The sequence below is a fragment of the Microtus pennsylvanicus genome, chromosome 1 (assembly GCF_037038515.1).
Source record: "Microtus pennsylvanicus isolate mMicPen1 chromosome 1, mMicPen1.hap1, whole genome shotgun sequence".
Classification (NCBI taxonomy): Eukaryota; Metazoa; Chordata; class Mammalia; order Rodentia; family Cricetidae; genus Microtus; species Microtus pennsylvanicus.
Genome location: NC_134579.1, coordinates 72,511,500 through 72,528,479, shown reverse-complemented (window position 1 = coordinate 72,528,479; position 16,980 = coordinate 72,511,500). Strand labels below are relative to the sequence as shown.

Genomic DNA, 16,980 nt, shown 5'->3' with positions numbered 1-16,980 from the left:
TACCAACCCTTTCTCCCTCCAGCTGTTTCTTCCAGAGCATTTTACCATAGCAACAGGAAAAGAAAAACCATGTGGATTTGGACCCATTTGCTCACGGCGTCCATTTCCTGGCAACATCTGGGGCAGCTAGAGGAAGGGAAGCATACCGGGCCTGTGCCACAGTCCCGAGCTGGTCACGGCTGTGGGGTGGATGATAGCCACCTTCACACCAGGTACCTGGACCCCCTAACTGTCCTGCTGTCATTTTGCCCTCTCTGTCCCTGGCCCTCTTAGACCTCTTAACTTGACGGCAACGGTCATTCAGAAATACTCAGAAGTGGTGTCTGTCTCCAGGGAGGCCTAAGGAGACTTCCCGAAGGTTCCATGCAGCAAGAACTGGGCCGTGCTTTGCATTCATAGCGGCAGCAGCACGAGCGAGAGCAGCGTGTCCCGAGGTTAGCGTCGGTGGGATCATGCACAGCCTATTTTTATTTTGCATCTCTGCATCTTAAAGAATTTCCTGGCTTAGTTATGGATTAACCAGCAGACAGGAAAGAAAACATTCCAAAGGATTGCTTTAAATAATGTTGCCTGGGGCTGAGAACAGGGCTCACTGCACCTAGGGTGTTCAATCCCAGGGCAGAAAAACTATCCTGTAACAGCCACCTCTGCAACCTCGGTGAAATCAAGTTCATTTATTTCTCTCCAGCCTCTTGCTTTGCCTGGTCCATGCGTGATGTGGCTCCTGTTTCTTCTCCTTCTCCCTTCCACTTAGTGCCTGGTCTCAGTACAGACTGCGGGGCTCTAAGGCCAACCTCTGACCATCAGAAAAGGCTGGAAGCCAGAGCCTTCTTGCCATCCTAAAGCCAACAGTCCGGGAGCAAAGCAGAGGTTGGAAAGGAGAGGTTGCGTATCTATCTATACATGAGATATGGCTAAACTGTATCAAAATGAAAGCATATTCACATTATGGACTCAAGGGATTTCCCAAACCCTTCCCAGACTGGCCTTCCCAGTCCACAGTTCCCATGAGGTAGTCCGGTTCATTCTCTTCACACCGGATGATGGAGGATTGGACACGAGGAACGCGGAAATCCGCTACACTCCCAAGAAGCCTGACCCATGGCCCTGAGGGTGTGATATGACAGGCAGCAGGCCTGACAGCCCAGAACAAACGAGGCCCCAGGACGGGGCCCAACAGAGCGCTCTGCTGTCGGGAGCCCAGCTATTTCTGTCTTGCCCTACTTAGGGGCTCCTTCCCAGTGCTGTTTCATAATCGCAGTTTGTTTGACATTTTGTGATGTGACATCCATGGGACACTGCCGAAAATAACCTTGGGTTTTTTTTTCCCCTGTGCTTTTGGAGTCTTCAGGACGAAGTAGGGTGAGGCAGCAAGAGCCTTAGCAGTAGAGATCATGACGTCACCGCTGCCCACGTGTCCTGCTACTTGGAGCACAGAATAGGTTGGAAGAACGTCTCAACATTTTCCAGAAGGACAAGATCATACCTACACAAGTGAGGCCTGGGGAAAGCAAAAAGAGCCCTGTTAGCCCCTAGTCTAGGCAGGGAAGCACCCTGATTGGGGGGGGGGGGTTGCAGAGCACTTGCTTCAAAAGGCAAATGGCTAGGGATGGAAGTCGCACACAAGAAAGCAGGGTGTGGAGTCTCATCTAACTCTACTCCACTCTTTCTTTTTAACATTTATTTTACAGCCCAGTGATGGTGGTGGTGCATGCCTTTAATCTCAGCACTCGGGAGATAGAGGCAGGAGGATCTCTGTGAGTTCAAGGCCAGCTTAGCCTACGTAGTGAGTTCCAGGACAGCCAGAGCTGTTACACAGAGAAAACCTGCCTTGAAAAAAAAAAGAATTTTATTTTATGTGTATGAGTGTTAGGCTTTTGTGCATGTTGTGTGCATGTTGTGGGCATGCTGTGTACCTGTGGAAGTCAGATGAGGGCATCAGATTCCCCTTTAACTACAGTTTCTAGATGGCTGTAAGGTACCGCAAGGGTGCTAGGAATCCAACCCAGGTCCTCTCTTCCACTCCCAAACCTCCCACCTCTACTTTGCAAGTGCTGGGATTAGAAGCCAACACTCCCTGGTTCTTCCTTTTTTTGTTTTTGAAACAGTGTCTGGACGAGTTTCCCAGTTTGTCTTGAACTCCTCAGTCCTTAAACTTTTGATCCCCTTGACACACAGTTTCCAGATTAGCTAGGAATATGGACCTACATTACCAGGCCCGGAAAAAAATTAATTAATCAATTAATTAAAAGGCCCTGTTGTAAGATAAAGTGAATACCTTATAAAGAATCATTTATTGCTAAACATTTTCTTAGTATACTAAATTTTTGTTTGTTTGTTTTTTGAAACAGGATTTCTCTGTGTAACAGTCATAGCTGTTCTAGAACTCACTTTGTAGACCACACTGGTCTTGAACTCACAGAGATTCGTCTCCCTCTGCCTACTGAGTGATGGGATTAAAGGTATGTGCCACCACTGCCTGGCACAGTACCCTAATTTTTTTTTTTTGGTTTTTCAAGACAGGGTTTTGCTCTAGTTTTAGAGCCTGTCCTGAAAATAGCTCTTGTATACCAGGCTGGCCTCGAACTCACAGAGATCTGCCTGACTCTGCCTCCTGAGTACTGAAATTAAAGGCATGTGTCACCACCATCCAGCAAGTACCCTAAATTTTTAAGTAAAAGAAATTCACTATTTTGAAACCTAAGGCAGGAGAATTGCCACAGGTTTGAGGCCAGCCTGGGCTACATCATAAGACCCTGTCTCATAAAGAATGGAAGGAAGGGAGGGTGGGGGTAGGAGGAAGGACTAGAGAAGGAAGCTAGGTAGCAAGAACTGCCACGCCTGCCTGTGGCTCACCTGTCTGGATGCGCCAGAGACCGCAGCTTCACTCGCAGGACCCTGAGCTTGTACTTTGGACCAACTACAGACCCTGTGGAGAACAGCAAGGACATTTCTGCCACTTTCTCCAGATCTTGATTAAATCTTGCAAGCAGACTCACTTGATGGTACTTTTGAAAGGTCGATGGTTCACTGGAAGGAAGAAAAGGCATTTCAAAATGAACGTAGATTGCTAACGAGAGAAAGCTGCTTCCAGCCTCTGCGTCTACCCAGCAGGTGACCCTTCGGTCCCTCTGTCTGCCTGCACAAGCTGACTTCTGTGAGCGAAGGTCCCTGAGTCCATAGAACTGCCTAAATGAAGCTACTGACCTCCAAAATGACACTGGCTAAGCGTGCTACTCTGCCTGACTATTGTGGTCAAGACGATGTCGGAATCTCCAGCACATCCCCACAGCTGCTTGTGGAGTCCAGGCTCTCCATGTGACAGAGCTTGTATGTGGCCGTGTGGAGATGAAACCCAGCTCAGAATTCTTCCAGCCCTGCCACACTCCATGAAGCTTTGGATGGGATTCCAGTGGGGCTAGGGTAATAAACACCTGTGTGATTCCCTAATCCCAACCTGAGACATATGTGTGGAGCCAGCCCATCGCCCCAAACCCAGGGTGCTTGTCAGTTATCTGTAGCTTGCTTTCCCAGCTTCCCAGAGGAATAAGAACAGTGCTGAACCTCCCCAGAGAGAGATGTCTGAGGACCAGGGATTTCCAATTATGATATATTGGATATTACCAACAAAATTGGGATCAGACATTAATTCTAACTCCATATTCTTTCACCCCTTAAAAAATGGAATGTAAAAGAAGCAGTAAAGATGTTAAGGCTCCAATTTTCTCTTCCTTCCCCTCCCTCCCAGTACTGGAGATCCAACCCATTGAGCCATTCATGCAAGCTGTCTGCCACTGAACCTCCCAAGTCTGCTTTTGACGTGGTTTTACGAAGGTGCCCGGCCTACCTTCAACTCGCTCCCTGGCTTAAGTGGTCCTTGAATTTGCAATCCTCCAGCCCAACTTTCCAGATACTACAGGTCTTAGCATGATGCCTGGCTAAGGTCACCTTCTTGTGTTTATCTTTTCTCTTTCTTAAAGTTTAGCTCTTAATGGACACTTGTTTTCAGTTACATTTATAATTTATCTATCCATCTATTCTTCCATCTATTTATTTATCTATCTACCCATCTATCATCTATCTATCATGTATCTAACCATCCATCTGTCATGTATTTATCCATCTAACCATCTATTATCTATCATCTAGCTAGCTAGCTAGCTAACCATCTATCCATCCATCTATCTGTCATGTATCTATCCATCTGTCTGTCTGTCTGTCTGCCTGCCTGCCTGCCTGTCTGTCAGTCTATCTCACCCTCTTTATCTCTGTGTATGGTGCACACTTGCATGACGTAACATAGGTCAGAGGACAATTTGTGGGGGAAGTTGGTTTTCTCTTTCCACCATGACAGGTCATCAGGCTTAGCAGCAATTGACTTTGCCCACTGAGCCAACTCACTGGGCCAAGGCCTTGATCTTAATTGAAATGTGAAGGCAAGAAGGTAAGGCCAGTTTGGACTACTTAGTGAGTTCAAAATCAGCTTGGGTTACATGAAGCCCTGTCCCAGAACAAACAAAAAGATATTTTAAAATTCAAATTTAGGGATTCATTCACACTTGATCAAGATTCCCTTAGTAAAAATTAAAGCTCTCAGGTGCATGTAAGGAAAACATGAAAGCATTGCCGGCATGAACATATGGATCTAGTCAGAGCCCTGCCCTGCCCGCTTCCTGTGTGTGACCACACAGAGTCTTCCAGACCCCTTAGGTGCTGTGTATTCTGAAAGTCAGTATTCTAGGTTAGATCTGTTCAGGTTCCCTCACGTTAATCCACAGCCCATACACCTGAGGCTAGTCTTCCTCATGAAGACCTTCCTATTGTTGTCCTTCCAGGAAACACTAGCCCTCTGTGGACATGGGGATATCAGATATGAAACGAGTCAGTGGGGAACCCTGAAAAACACAACTACTCACAAACTTCCAGTGCAAGGAGGCAGGGGTGGGTAGCTCCGTGGGAGGAGTAGACTCCTTCATAGAGTGATGAAGGTACTTGGCGGACAGGCCTGCTGCCCCCGCCACACTCACACTGACCCAACCACTCAGCTCCCTAGCCACAGTTTCTTCATACGTAGAGCACATGGTAGCAGCACGTCATAGGGTCTGGTCTAGAAATCGCTCAAGCAGTGTGTGCCACACCCTTCATCCAGTAACCGAAAGCGACCATTGTAAATGCAAGATGCATCTTTAAAGGCACTGCCCTAGTTTGCTTCCTGTTGCTCTAATAGAAATGACCGAAAACAGCTTGGGAAGGAGAGGATGTATTTAGCTTACACATATGCTCGCAGCCCATCACCGAGGGAACTCAAGGCAGGATCTTTGCATGGCAGGAACAGAGGCAGAAAAGCCATAGAGGAACACTGCTCACTGGCTTGCTCTCTGTGGCTTGCTCAGCCTGCTTTCTTTTACAACCCAGGACCACTTGCCCAAGAACTGTTTAATAAAATGTGGGTGGTTTGGTTGTTTTTTTTTTTCAAAAAATATGAGACGTTTTAAAAACAGAATCTGGGAGGCTGGAGAGATGGCTCGACAGTTAAGAGTACTGGCTGCTCTTCCAGAGGTCCTGAGTTCAATTTCCAGCAACCTTATAGAGGCTCACAACAGTATGTAATGAGATGTAGTGCCCTCTTCTGGCATGCAGGCATACATACATAATAAATAAATCTTTAAAACAAAAGAGAAACAGAATGTGTCAAGAACTCCTTAGCATAAACTTACATGTTTATGTTGTATATTCCTCTATGTTTTTAAATTCAGATGATTTTTTATTGCCAAGTCATAATTATATGCCTTTATGGCGTATGATTAAAGTTCTGAGTGATGGATACATACACACACAAACATACACTGTGAAATGCTTAAGTCTACACGTTCCTTTTTTGGGGGTGCTGTAGTTATGTGTATGGGGAGTTTGCCTGCATGCCTGTCTGTGTGTATGCCTGACACCTCTGGAGGACAGGAGAGGGCATTGACTGCTCTGGACCTGGAGTTGTGGATGGTTATAAGCTGCTGCATGGATGCTGGGAACTGGGCCTGGGTCCTCTGCAATAGCAGCCAGTGTTGTTGACCTCTGAGCATCGTTCCAATGCCCATTTTGGGTTTTGAACCAGGTCTCACTGTATGAGGCCAGCTGGTCTTACCGTCCCTGTGTAGCCTAGGCTAGCCTCATGCTCACCACAGTCCTACTGACCCTGCCTCCTAAGTCACTGTGATTACAAGTGTGTTCCACCCGTGCAGCTAAATCAGCACTCTGACCAGAACTTCACGGCTTGAACTTTCGCAGAAGGCAAGAGTGGTTTTTAATTTTAAACATTTAATTGCTGAAAATAATAAGAGGAGGAAGAAAAGTGAAAACAAGTAAGAGAGACAGACAGGGAGGGCACGCAAAAGAGGAAAGAGGAGGGAGGGCGGGAAGAGGTAAAGAAGGGAGGGAGAAAGGGAAGAAAGCCACTGCACCTATTGCACCGGAAGAAAGCAAAGGTGAGGAAGAGACAGGGCCAGCCCGTGAGTGAGAGTCTCTGCTGCCTTCGGTAGCAGGAAGGATGTTATAGGCAAGAAGAGCGTCTCAACAGCAAGAAGGATGGTATAGGCTGCTAAGCAAGAAGAACATCTCAACTGGCAACTCAAGCTTGGCGCTCAACTTACTGATCAATCTTGGATTCTGTGATATTTCCGTCTTCGCCTCTCAGTTTGATTGTAATGAACCCTCTTCTTACGTTCTTGTTCCAAGATACAATGTCCACGAAATAATGATACACTGTGAAACAGGGAGAGAACCCCATAAGAGAGGTATCCCAATGCTCCCCAGTAGGGTCAGGTCTAAAAAGCCTAGATCCCTTTCTTCTTCCTCTATAGTTTCTCTGCAAAGACCCAGGGAGGAATTTTCTTTGCTCTTTAACGTCGTTTTTCAAGTCCAGGTCCCTCAAACTCATGGTGTAGGTGAGGACCACCTACAGGTGTGTGCCACCAGACCAATCCACACGCAGCAGACTTTTCTACTTTTTCTTGTTCTTCTCTTTGGTACAGACGGCATGCGTGACAGCAGAGTTCAGTGCTCTCTAGGGATTGTGCCTCATAGGCTGGACGGCTTGTTCAACTTGTGACTCATCCTAAAAGTTCATGCTAGAGGACCCTATAATCCAGTTATTAAAGAAAACCCCACAAAATAATCTGATGGTGGTATAAGTGAAGTTACTCTCATTTTGCGTGGGGTTGCTCTGCAGACAGTGCTTGAATTACGGAGAATTTTAATGTTTTTCTGTGTTATTTCTCAGCAGGTCAGTACCACACTGGGCTAGCTTTGGGTTGTACTGTGTTTGGTTTTAGAAAATCACTGTCAGAGGTTGGCCAAGATGGCACACTGCAAAAGGTACTTGCTGCCAGTTCTGACAACCTGAGTTTGATCAAGAATGGATTCCTGCAAGTTGTCCTCTAACCTCTACCCCCATACCGTTCCGGGACACACACACACACACACACACACACACACACACACACACACACACACATCATTTTAAAAAAAAGAAGCAAGGACTGGAGTGATGGCCCAAAAGTTAAACACACTGTCTGCTTTTCCAAAGGACAGGGTTCAATCCCTAGCACCCACACGATAACTCACAAATGTCTCTAACTCCAGTTTCAAGGGATCTAGAACCCTCTTTTGGCATCTGCGGGCACACACATGGTACACAGACACACATTCAGGCAAAATACTCATCCACATAAAATAGATAAACAGATAAAATGTTTTTTAAAAAACCATTAAAGGGGGCTGGAGAGATGGCTCAGCGATTAAGAACATTGACTGCTCTTCCAGAGGTCCTGAGTTCAATTCCCAGCAACCACATGGTGGCTCACAACCATATGTAAGGAGACCTGGTGCCCTCTTCTGGCATGCAAGCATACATGGAAGGAATGTTGTATACATAATAAATAAATAAATCTTAAAAAAAAACATTAAAGGAGTTCTGACTTGGGATAGGAGCAGAATTCCCCACAATTTCTGAAACACCTGCTGCCACTTTTCTGCATACTCACTCAAAGCAACATTCTCACTGATTATTATGAAATCAGAATGCAGACAAGCTCCATGAGACAACAGCGGTGGCCTACATGAAGCAGCGGTAGATACTTAGCCAAGGGTTACCTCCTTGTGGAAAACGAGCAGGCTCGTCTAGCTCATCAGAATGCAACTTTGCTTATGTCTTTAATAAATGATAATATACATGTAATAATTATTTTAGAACAAACTTGTTTATGGTTTATTATCAGTAAATATTTTATTTCTGTATCAGTTTTATAGTTTTGGTTGTGAGCCTAGCCTTTAACAACTGAGCCACCTCTCTAGCCCTCTGGAGCAGTTTTATACACCTATATATCTGGGAATGTTTGAAATGTTCACAGGCCGACTCCCTGGGGGCCCCCAGGCCACTCCTGCTTGGGAGCAGGCAGGCTAACTGTAGATCTTCACCTTCGCCTCTATCCCTATCTGTCCAATCTCCCAGTCCCATCCTCAGCTCTGCTGCAGGACACCTGCTAACCAAGAAATGAAAGATCTGTTTGGTAAAAACTTCAAGTCACTGGCAAAAGAAACTGAAGAAGATATCAGAAGATGGAGAGATCTCCCATGCTTGTGGATCAAGAGGACATAGCAAAAATGACTATTCTACTAAAAATCATCTACAGATTCAATGAAATCCCCATCAAAAGTCCAACACAATTCTTTACAGACCTTGAAAGAACAATTCTCAGTTTTGTATGGAAACACAAAAATTCAGGATAGGAGCTGGTCAGGGTGGTACACACCTTTAATGCCAGCACCTGGGCAGGCAGAGGCAGCAGATTTCTGAGTTCAAGGCTAACCTGGACCACATAGAGGGTTTTGGGATAGCCAGGGCTGTATAGAAAAACCTGTCACAAAAAAACAAACAAGCAAAAAACAGGACAGCTAGAATCCGAATAATAAAGAACTGCTGGAGGTGTCACTGTCCCTAACTTCAAGCTGTATCACAAAGCTATAGTAACAAAAACAGCATGGTATTGGCACAAAAACAGACAGGATTATCAATGGAATTGAATTGAAGACCCAGACAAAATTTACACACCACTGAACACCTGATTTTTGATAAAGAGGCTAGAAATACACACTGGAAAAATGACAGCATCTTCAACCAATACTCTGGTCAAACTGGATGGTTTCATGTACAAGAATCCAAATAGATTCAAACTTATCATCTGCTCGAAACTCAACTCCAAATGGATCAAAGACCAACATAAAACCAGATACACTGAAACTGATAGAAGAGAAGAAGGGGGTATCCTTGAACACACTGACTCAGGAAAAGACTTTCTGAACAGAACACCGATCAAGTAGGCACTAAGAATAACAATTAGTAAGGAGCCTCATGGAAGTGAAAAGCTTCTGTAAGACAAAGGACACCGACATTTGGACAAAGTGGTAGACTACAGAATGGGAATAGATTTTTACCAACTTCCTATTTGATAGAGGGCTAATATCCAAAATATATAAATAATTCAAGAAACTAGACATCAAGAAAAAATAACCCAATTAAAAATGGGGTAAAGATCTAAACAGAAAATTCTCAATAGGAAAACCTCAAATGGCAAAAAAAAAACTCTCTTAAAAATATTCAACATCCTTAGTCATCAGAGAAATACAAATCAAAACGACTCTTGAGATTCCATCTCACCCCGGTCAAAATGGCCAAGATCGACAAAACAAGAAACAGCTCATGCTGGAGAGGATGTGGAGTAAGAACACCCTCCATTGTTGGTAGGAGTGCAGTTATACAGGTGCTGCGGAACTCAGTATGGTGGTTCCTCAGAAAGATGGGAACTGATCTACCTCAAGATCCAGCTGTATCACTCAAGCATATACCCAAAAATGTTTCATCCTACCACAGAGACACTTGCTCAACCATGTTCATTGCTGCTCTATTCATAATAACCAGAAATTGGAAACCACCTGGATGTCCTCAACAGAAGAATGGGTGAAGAAAATGTGGTACATTTTGCACAGTGGAGTACTACTCGGCTGTTAAAACAAAATGGCAAAATGAAATTTGCAAGCAAACGACTGGAGCTAGAAGAACCTCATCCTGAGGAAGATAGATATTCCAGACCCGGAAAGACAAATATGGTATGTATTCACTTATATGTGGATATTAGCTCTTAAATCAATGACAACCAAACTATAATCCATAGAACCACAGAAGGCACACATAGAGTAAGGGATGAGGGGGGACAGATAAATCTCATCACAAAAAGCAAATACAATAGGTAAATCTGGATGGGGAGGGCTGGTATGGGATGATCGAGTGGGGAAGGGGAGTGGAGAGGGGCTTGTGGAAGGAATACAAGGAGGGACAAGTAAAATAAATTAAAATATTGTTTAAAATAATAAGAAATGTTCACAGGCCAAGGATCTGTGAGAGGCAGGTTTCAGAAGCTCCAGTGTGGAACAGAACTCATTCAAGTACAGTATTCACCTGTTTATTCCTGACCCCAGCTTCATGCCTCTTTGACAGTGACTGTCCCCTGCGTGCTGGTACTGTGACTCAGACTCACTTCGGTCCTAAGAACCTAGAAGACTGGCATGATTGGCTGGCTCCATTTACCAAACTGGCCCGAGACACTCACAGAGGAGGTCACACAACTGCTCCAGACAGAAGCTGTGCTGGTCTTGTGCCCTTTCAGCTCCAAACACCAAGCTCTATCTACCAGGAAGCATCTAGAAAGCTGAGACCCTGTCCTCCCTCAGAATGCCATGGTCAGACAGAACCACCAACACACGTTCACCACTCACTGCAGAACGGTTTTTCCTCAGCCGTGTCGAAAAATGCCTTCATCATCGGAGGGTCTTTGTCCAGCAAGTGGTCTTTCCAACTGTCAGCATGGTAGCCTATGAAACAAGTCAGAAACACCAGCGTGTGTTACATAAACATGAAAGTCACAAAGGACATGAGGACAGTTTACAACTCTCTCCCGCTCCATCTCCGGCCCCTAATGTGAGGACAAGAAAGGCCACCGGGAACATCCTGCCAATGCTCTTACATCTTGCTGGCTGTCCCCGTTTTAAGAACTGAAGGGAAGAAGGACCCTACCGTGACCGCTCCCCTGAACTGACCCTCAGTAACTCAGCAGGGAGTGCAAGTGACACACGCTGGACACACAGAGAGTTTTCAGCTATGCATTCAAGGTCAAGCCGGATGGAGAGACAGCATCCCTAATCACACGTGCAAAGCAATGGGGTCTTGTTTGCTTCGTTCTGAAGATAGGACTCAAGGCCTCACAATGCAAACTATTTACTCTTTAGCCCAAGTAATACACATAGTTCTCTCTCTGTCTCACTCCGTCTCTCACTCTCTGTCTCTGTCTATCTCACTCTGTCTTTTGCTCTCTGTCTCTCTCTGTCTCCCGCCCTCCCCTGCTCTGCCAGATGAATGTCCCCCTGCAGGTCAATGCATAGTGAAGCCTCTTTCTGTCAGGAGAAATCTTCTTAGCCAACCTCTAACTCTGGAAAATGTCTCTGTGGTCTCTACAGTGTCTTTTCCCCCACCAGATCCCTGCATGTGGACACAGGAGTCAGAGTGTAGAGAGAAAGTCTTTATAGATCCTGTTGAAAGGGATCATTCTGCAAGGCTCAGCCCTGGGCTGGGTCCCTAGCTCTGCGTGGACCTCCCCCAGCAGAAAGGCATGTGCACCATGAGTGTTTTGTCCAAGCAGGGACAGGCTAGGCAAAGCCTGGGGAGGCTTGCAATCCTGCTAGTATCTTCATGACAGAATATTAAGTCTAGGAGGGCTGCAATAACCTCAATGTGGAATCCATTGTAGCTTGTTCTTAGGACTCTGGGTACACGCTAGTTGTTGTTTGTTTTGGCTCTGGTGTGTGTGTGTGTGTGTGTGTGTGTGTGTGTGTGTGTGTGTGTGTGTTGTCAATGCTGTTTTTGAAAAAGGGGATCTTGGGGCTGGAGAGATGGCTCAGAAGTTAAAAGCATTGACCAATCTTCCAGAAGTCATGAGTTCAACTCCCAGCATACACGTGGTGGTTCACAACCATCTATAATGAGATCTGGTGCCCTCTTCTGGAGTTCAGGCAAACATGTAGACAGAACACTATATAATAAATAAAAATAATTTAAAAAAAAAAGAGGGTCTCTATGTAGCCCAGACTAGCTCAAACTCTCAGTCCTCCCTGTTGAGCTGTCATGCTTTAACCTAACATTTTTAAAGATTTATTTATTTAGTATATATTCAGGGGAAGAGGGCACCAGATCTCATTACAAATGGTTGTGAGCCACCATGAGGTTGCTGGGAATTGAACTCAGGACCTCTGGAAGAACAGTCAGTGCTCTTAACCTCTGAGCCATCTCTCCAGCCCCCTAATACTCTTTATAATTCAAGACTAGAGTAGTTCAGAGAACAAATTGACCAGGAAAAGTTGATTATAATGTTTAGCATGGTAGTACACTCTTGTAATACTTGCTACTCTGGAGGGTGTAGCAAGAAGGTCTCAAGTTCAAGACCAGCCTAGGCTACAGAGTAAGTGCAAACCAGCCTAAGTTATACAGGCCTTATCTCAAATACTAAATAAAGCTGACTCTATAAAACTTTAGGAAATACAAACTGAGATGAATTTTTAGAGAGTAAAATGACTAAGATCTGCACAAAAATGAATTGTCCGTGAGAGATGGGAACTTATTGGCCTTACCCAGGAGGGGACAGGACACCATTTGCCCAATGCCACAGTTGACACACTTGCCGTTCCTGTAATCCCGATAGGAGTCGCAGGGGTAGGCGTTGATAGAACAGTTATTTTGCAGGGATGCGATGTACAGGAACACGGACATCTGATGGTCACACTTGAAGTACTTCATGCCTTGATGATAAAGGAACCAAGAGATGCTGCATGCAGCGTTTACGGGACTTGCATTTCTCATTTTACACAAGCACCGCCCACCACACCCGATCCCAGCTCCTGAGCACCAGGCCCTGCGCAGAAAGAGCCCATGCGCTCAGGTCCACTTAATCCTTATGAGAACCACAGACGGGGACTCACGGCGACCAGTAGCAACGTGGAAAGCAAAATTCATTAGGGTTGTTGTAAAAACAAAGGCAAACCTCGAGTCGGGGGTGGGGGTGGGGTGGGGAGAACGCTCACTGCTTAAGGGTGCTTGTTGCTTCTTCCAGAGGACCCCAGTTCGTCCAGCACCCATGTTGGCAGCTCACAACTGCCTGTAACTCCTGCTCCAGGGGATCCAATGCCCTTTTCTGGCCTCCATAGGCAATCATGCTGTCATGCACCACACACACACACACACACACACACACACACACACACACACACACTCTAGGTGGCAGAGGGAAACAGCACTGACTGGTACGATGCTTGTTTAGTTTCTATGTACGAGGCTCTAAATCCGACCTCAGGGAGGCTATAGAGATGGCTCAACACATGAGCTTGGATCTCCAGTACCCATGTCAAACCCAAACAGAGCAGCATGGGTCTGTAACCTTAGCACTAGCTATGGGGAGACAAGTGGCTTCCAGGTTTTTGCTGACCAGCCAGGATAGCTTACAGAGGAAGTCCCATGTTTAGTGAGAGTCTCTGTCTCAAAAAGACAAAATGGAGAGCAGCCAATGAGAACACCCTCTGGTCTCTACACGTACACACATGGGCACATGCACACACACACACCACACTACACCACACATATCACACACCACACACATCATACACTACACACACACTACACACATCATACACTACACACACACTACACACATCATACACTACACACACACTACACACATCATACACTACACACACACTACACACATCATACACTACACACACATCATACACCACACACATCATATACCACACACATCATACACCACACACATCATACACCACACACATCATACACTACACACATCATACACCACACACATCATACACCACACACATCATACACTACACACATCATACACCACACACACTACACACATCATACACTACACACACATCATACACCACACACATCATATACTACACACATCATACACCACACACATCATACACCACACACATCATACACTACACACATCATACACCACACACACTACACACATCATACACTACACACACATCATACACCACACACATCATACACCACACACATCATACACTACACACATCATACACTACACACACTACACACATCATACACTACACACACACTACACACATCATACACTACACACACATCATACACCACACACATCATACACTACACACACACTACACACATCATACACCACACACACTACACACATCATACACTACACACACATCATACACCACACACATCATATACTACACACATCATACACCACACACATCATACACTACACACACACTACACACATCATACACTACACACACACTACACACATCATACACTACACACACACTACACACATCATACACTACACACACATCATACACCACACACATCATATACTACACACATCATACACTACACACATCATACACTACACCACACATCACACACCACACACAAAGAGGAGGAGAGAGCAATGACAATAAGCAATCACAGAAACAAGGTAAACAGACCCAGAGAGGCTGGGTAATAAGGATGGCCCGAGTGGGGGAACGCATGGCTCTCCCGGGGAAAGAGAAACAGAAGAGATCTTGTGGGTGGGGTGGAGGGGGTAGTGGATGGGGGTGGGTATGGGAACATGAGGGATCAGTTTGGGATGGGTGGAGGAGGAAAGTACTAAAAGAGATGACTTGAAAGGGGCATTTTGGGGTTAGGTAGAAGCCTGGTGCAAGGGAACCCCCCAGGAATCTATAAGGATGACCCCAGCTAAGACTCCCGGCAATAGCAGATAAGCAGCCTGAACTGGCCAGATCCTGTAACCAGGCAAGACTACCAGTGGAGGGACTGGGACACAACCCAGCCACACAACCTTCCACCTACAGTCTGTCCTGTCTATGGGATGTGCTGGGGTAAGGGTGGCCCAGAGATTGTGGGAGTGGCCCAGCCTGAGATGCACGCCATGAGGGTCAGCCTGCCCCTGACACTGTCTGGAGGGCCAGCACCCAAAGGCTGTATGACACAGAGACCTAGAACAGAACCAAACACAACTGGAGGGGGAAGTGGAAATGCAATCATGATATTCTGCTATCCTCATAGATTGTCATCAGAGAGCCTTCATCCAGTAACTGATGGAAACACATGCAGAGACCCACAGCAAAATATTAAGCCAGGTTGGGGGAATCCTGCTGAAGAGAGGGAGGAAGGATTGTAGGAGCCAGAGGGGTCAAGGGCATCACAAGAAAACCCACAGAAACAACTAATCTGACTTCATAGGAGCTCATGGAGTCTGAACCAAGCCTGCATGGGACCAACCTAGGCCCTCTACATATATGTGACAGTGTGTAGCTTGGTCTATTTGTGGGAATCCTAACAGTGGGAGCAAGGGCTGTCCCTAACATTTTGGCTGGATTTTGGGAACCTATCCCTCATACTGGGTTGCCTTGCCCAGCCTTAATATAAGGGGAGGTGCTTAATCGTCCTGCAACTTGATATGCCATGCTTTGCTGATACCCATGGGAGGCCTGCCCCTTTCTGAACAGAAACAGAGGAGGAGTGGATCGGGGTAGGTAGAGAATGGGAGAAAAGGAAGGAGGGGAAACTGCAGTTGGGATGTGAAATAAATTTAATTAAAATAAAAACAAACCAATGTAATCAGCTCCTAGAGACTATCTTAAAAACAAGCTGGACGGCTCCCGAGAAACGGTATCTGATGAGGATCTCTGGCCTGCAGATCCACACACCCAGAAAGTGAAAAACGAAGAAGAAAAAACATCAGGAAAATAGGGCCCTGGGGAATGACTCCATGGAGGGAAGCGAGGTGGGGGTGCAGCTTTGAAAGAGAGGGCTGGGGAGGCCAGCAGAGAGGGTGAAAGGAAATGCTGATCCTGTGGACAAGGTGGGGATAACCAAGATGGCTCTCTAATGGTGCAGTGGTTTGGATGAGAACGGCCCCATCAGCTCATCTATTTGAAGGCTTAGTCACCAGGGAGTGGCACTGTGAGCATTTGAAGGACTAAAAGGTGTGGCCTCTATGAACCCTAGAATGAAACTCATGTCTAAGCATGTTCTAAACATTGCCATCTCCACTAGCAAACTGTTCTCAAGTTTCATGCTCACTCTAAAAACAAGTCATCTGTTGGCCAGTACAACCCAGGACCACAAATGTTTTTGAGAATTCAGGGGGACAGATCAAAAGGACATGCAGACTAAGCCGACTCCTAATCCTGATATGAGGTTGGCTGTCTCATTCGCTTGCTCAACAAATACTCAGAGGCATGTGTTCTCTGACCCTGTGGTAGGGGCTGAGGATATGCCAGAGATCAGAACAGTACAGCTTAAAAAAAAAAGAGGTGTGGCCATGTTGGAGGAAGTGCATCACTGGGGGTGGGCTTTGAGGCTTCAAAAGCCCACGCCAAGCCCAGAGTCTCTCTCTCTCTCTGCCTATGGCTCAGGATATAGCTCTCAGCTCCATCTCCAGTACCATGCACAGTTGCTGCCATGCTCCCTGTCATGAAGATAATGGACTATGCCTCTGAAACTGTAAGCAAGCCCCAGTGACATGCTTCCTTTTAAAAGACTTGCCTTAGTCATGTTGTCTCTTCACAGCAATAGCTCAGTGACTGACAGGAGCATGTGGAAGTTAAGTCTAGCTCATCAGTGTGTAGATGTAGGAGGGATGCTCCTACAGAGCCAACAAAGATAACAATGGCAGCAAGGGCTGGCAAGAAGGTACCAGGCATCCCTGGTGGCTGGGTTCTGTTTCTACGGCTGAGAGGGACTGAACAACAGGTGCTGGCAGGGAGAGGCGGAGGCAGGACTCTTTCTCAGTGGGAGTC

At 46.0% G+C, this 16,980-nt stretch overlaps 1 protein-coding gene across 1 annotated transcript in view; it reads right to left on the bottom strand.

The window, feature by feature from the left end:
- Positions 1-450: 450 nt before the first annotated feature.
- Liph (lipase H) overlaps positions 451-16,980 on the bottom strand; it is a 40,519-nt gene continuing 23,989 nt past the window's right edge. The window contains exons 6-10 of the mRNA XM_075955876.1: positions 12,730-12,897; positions 10,825-10,920; positions 6,645-6,756; positions 2,857-3,030; positions 451-1,501 (exon numbers count right to left, since the gene is read on the bottom strand). Of these exons, the coding sequence (XP_075811991.1) occupies positions 1,423-1,501; positions 2,857-3,030; positions 6,645-6,756; positions 10,825-10,920; positions 12,730-12,897 (629 nt within the window). The 3' untranslated portion in view covers positions 451-1,422. The remainder of the gene's footprint in view (positions 1,502-2,856; positions 3,031-6,644; positions 6,757-10,824; positions 10,921-12,729; positions 12,898-16,980) is intronic.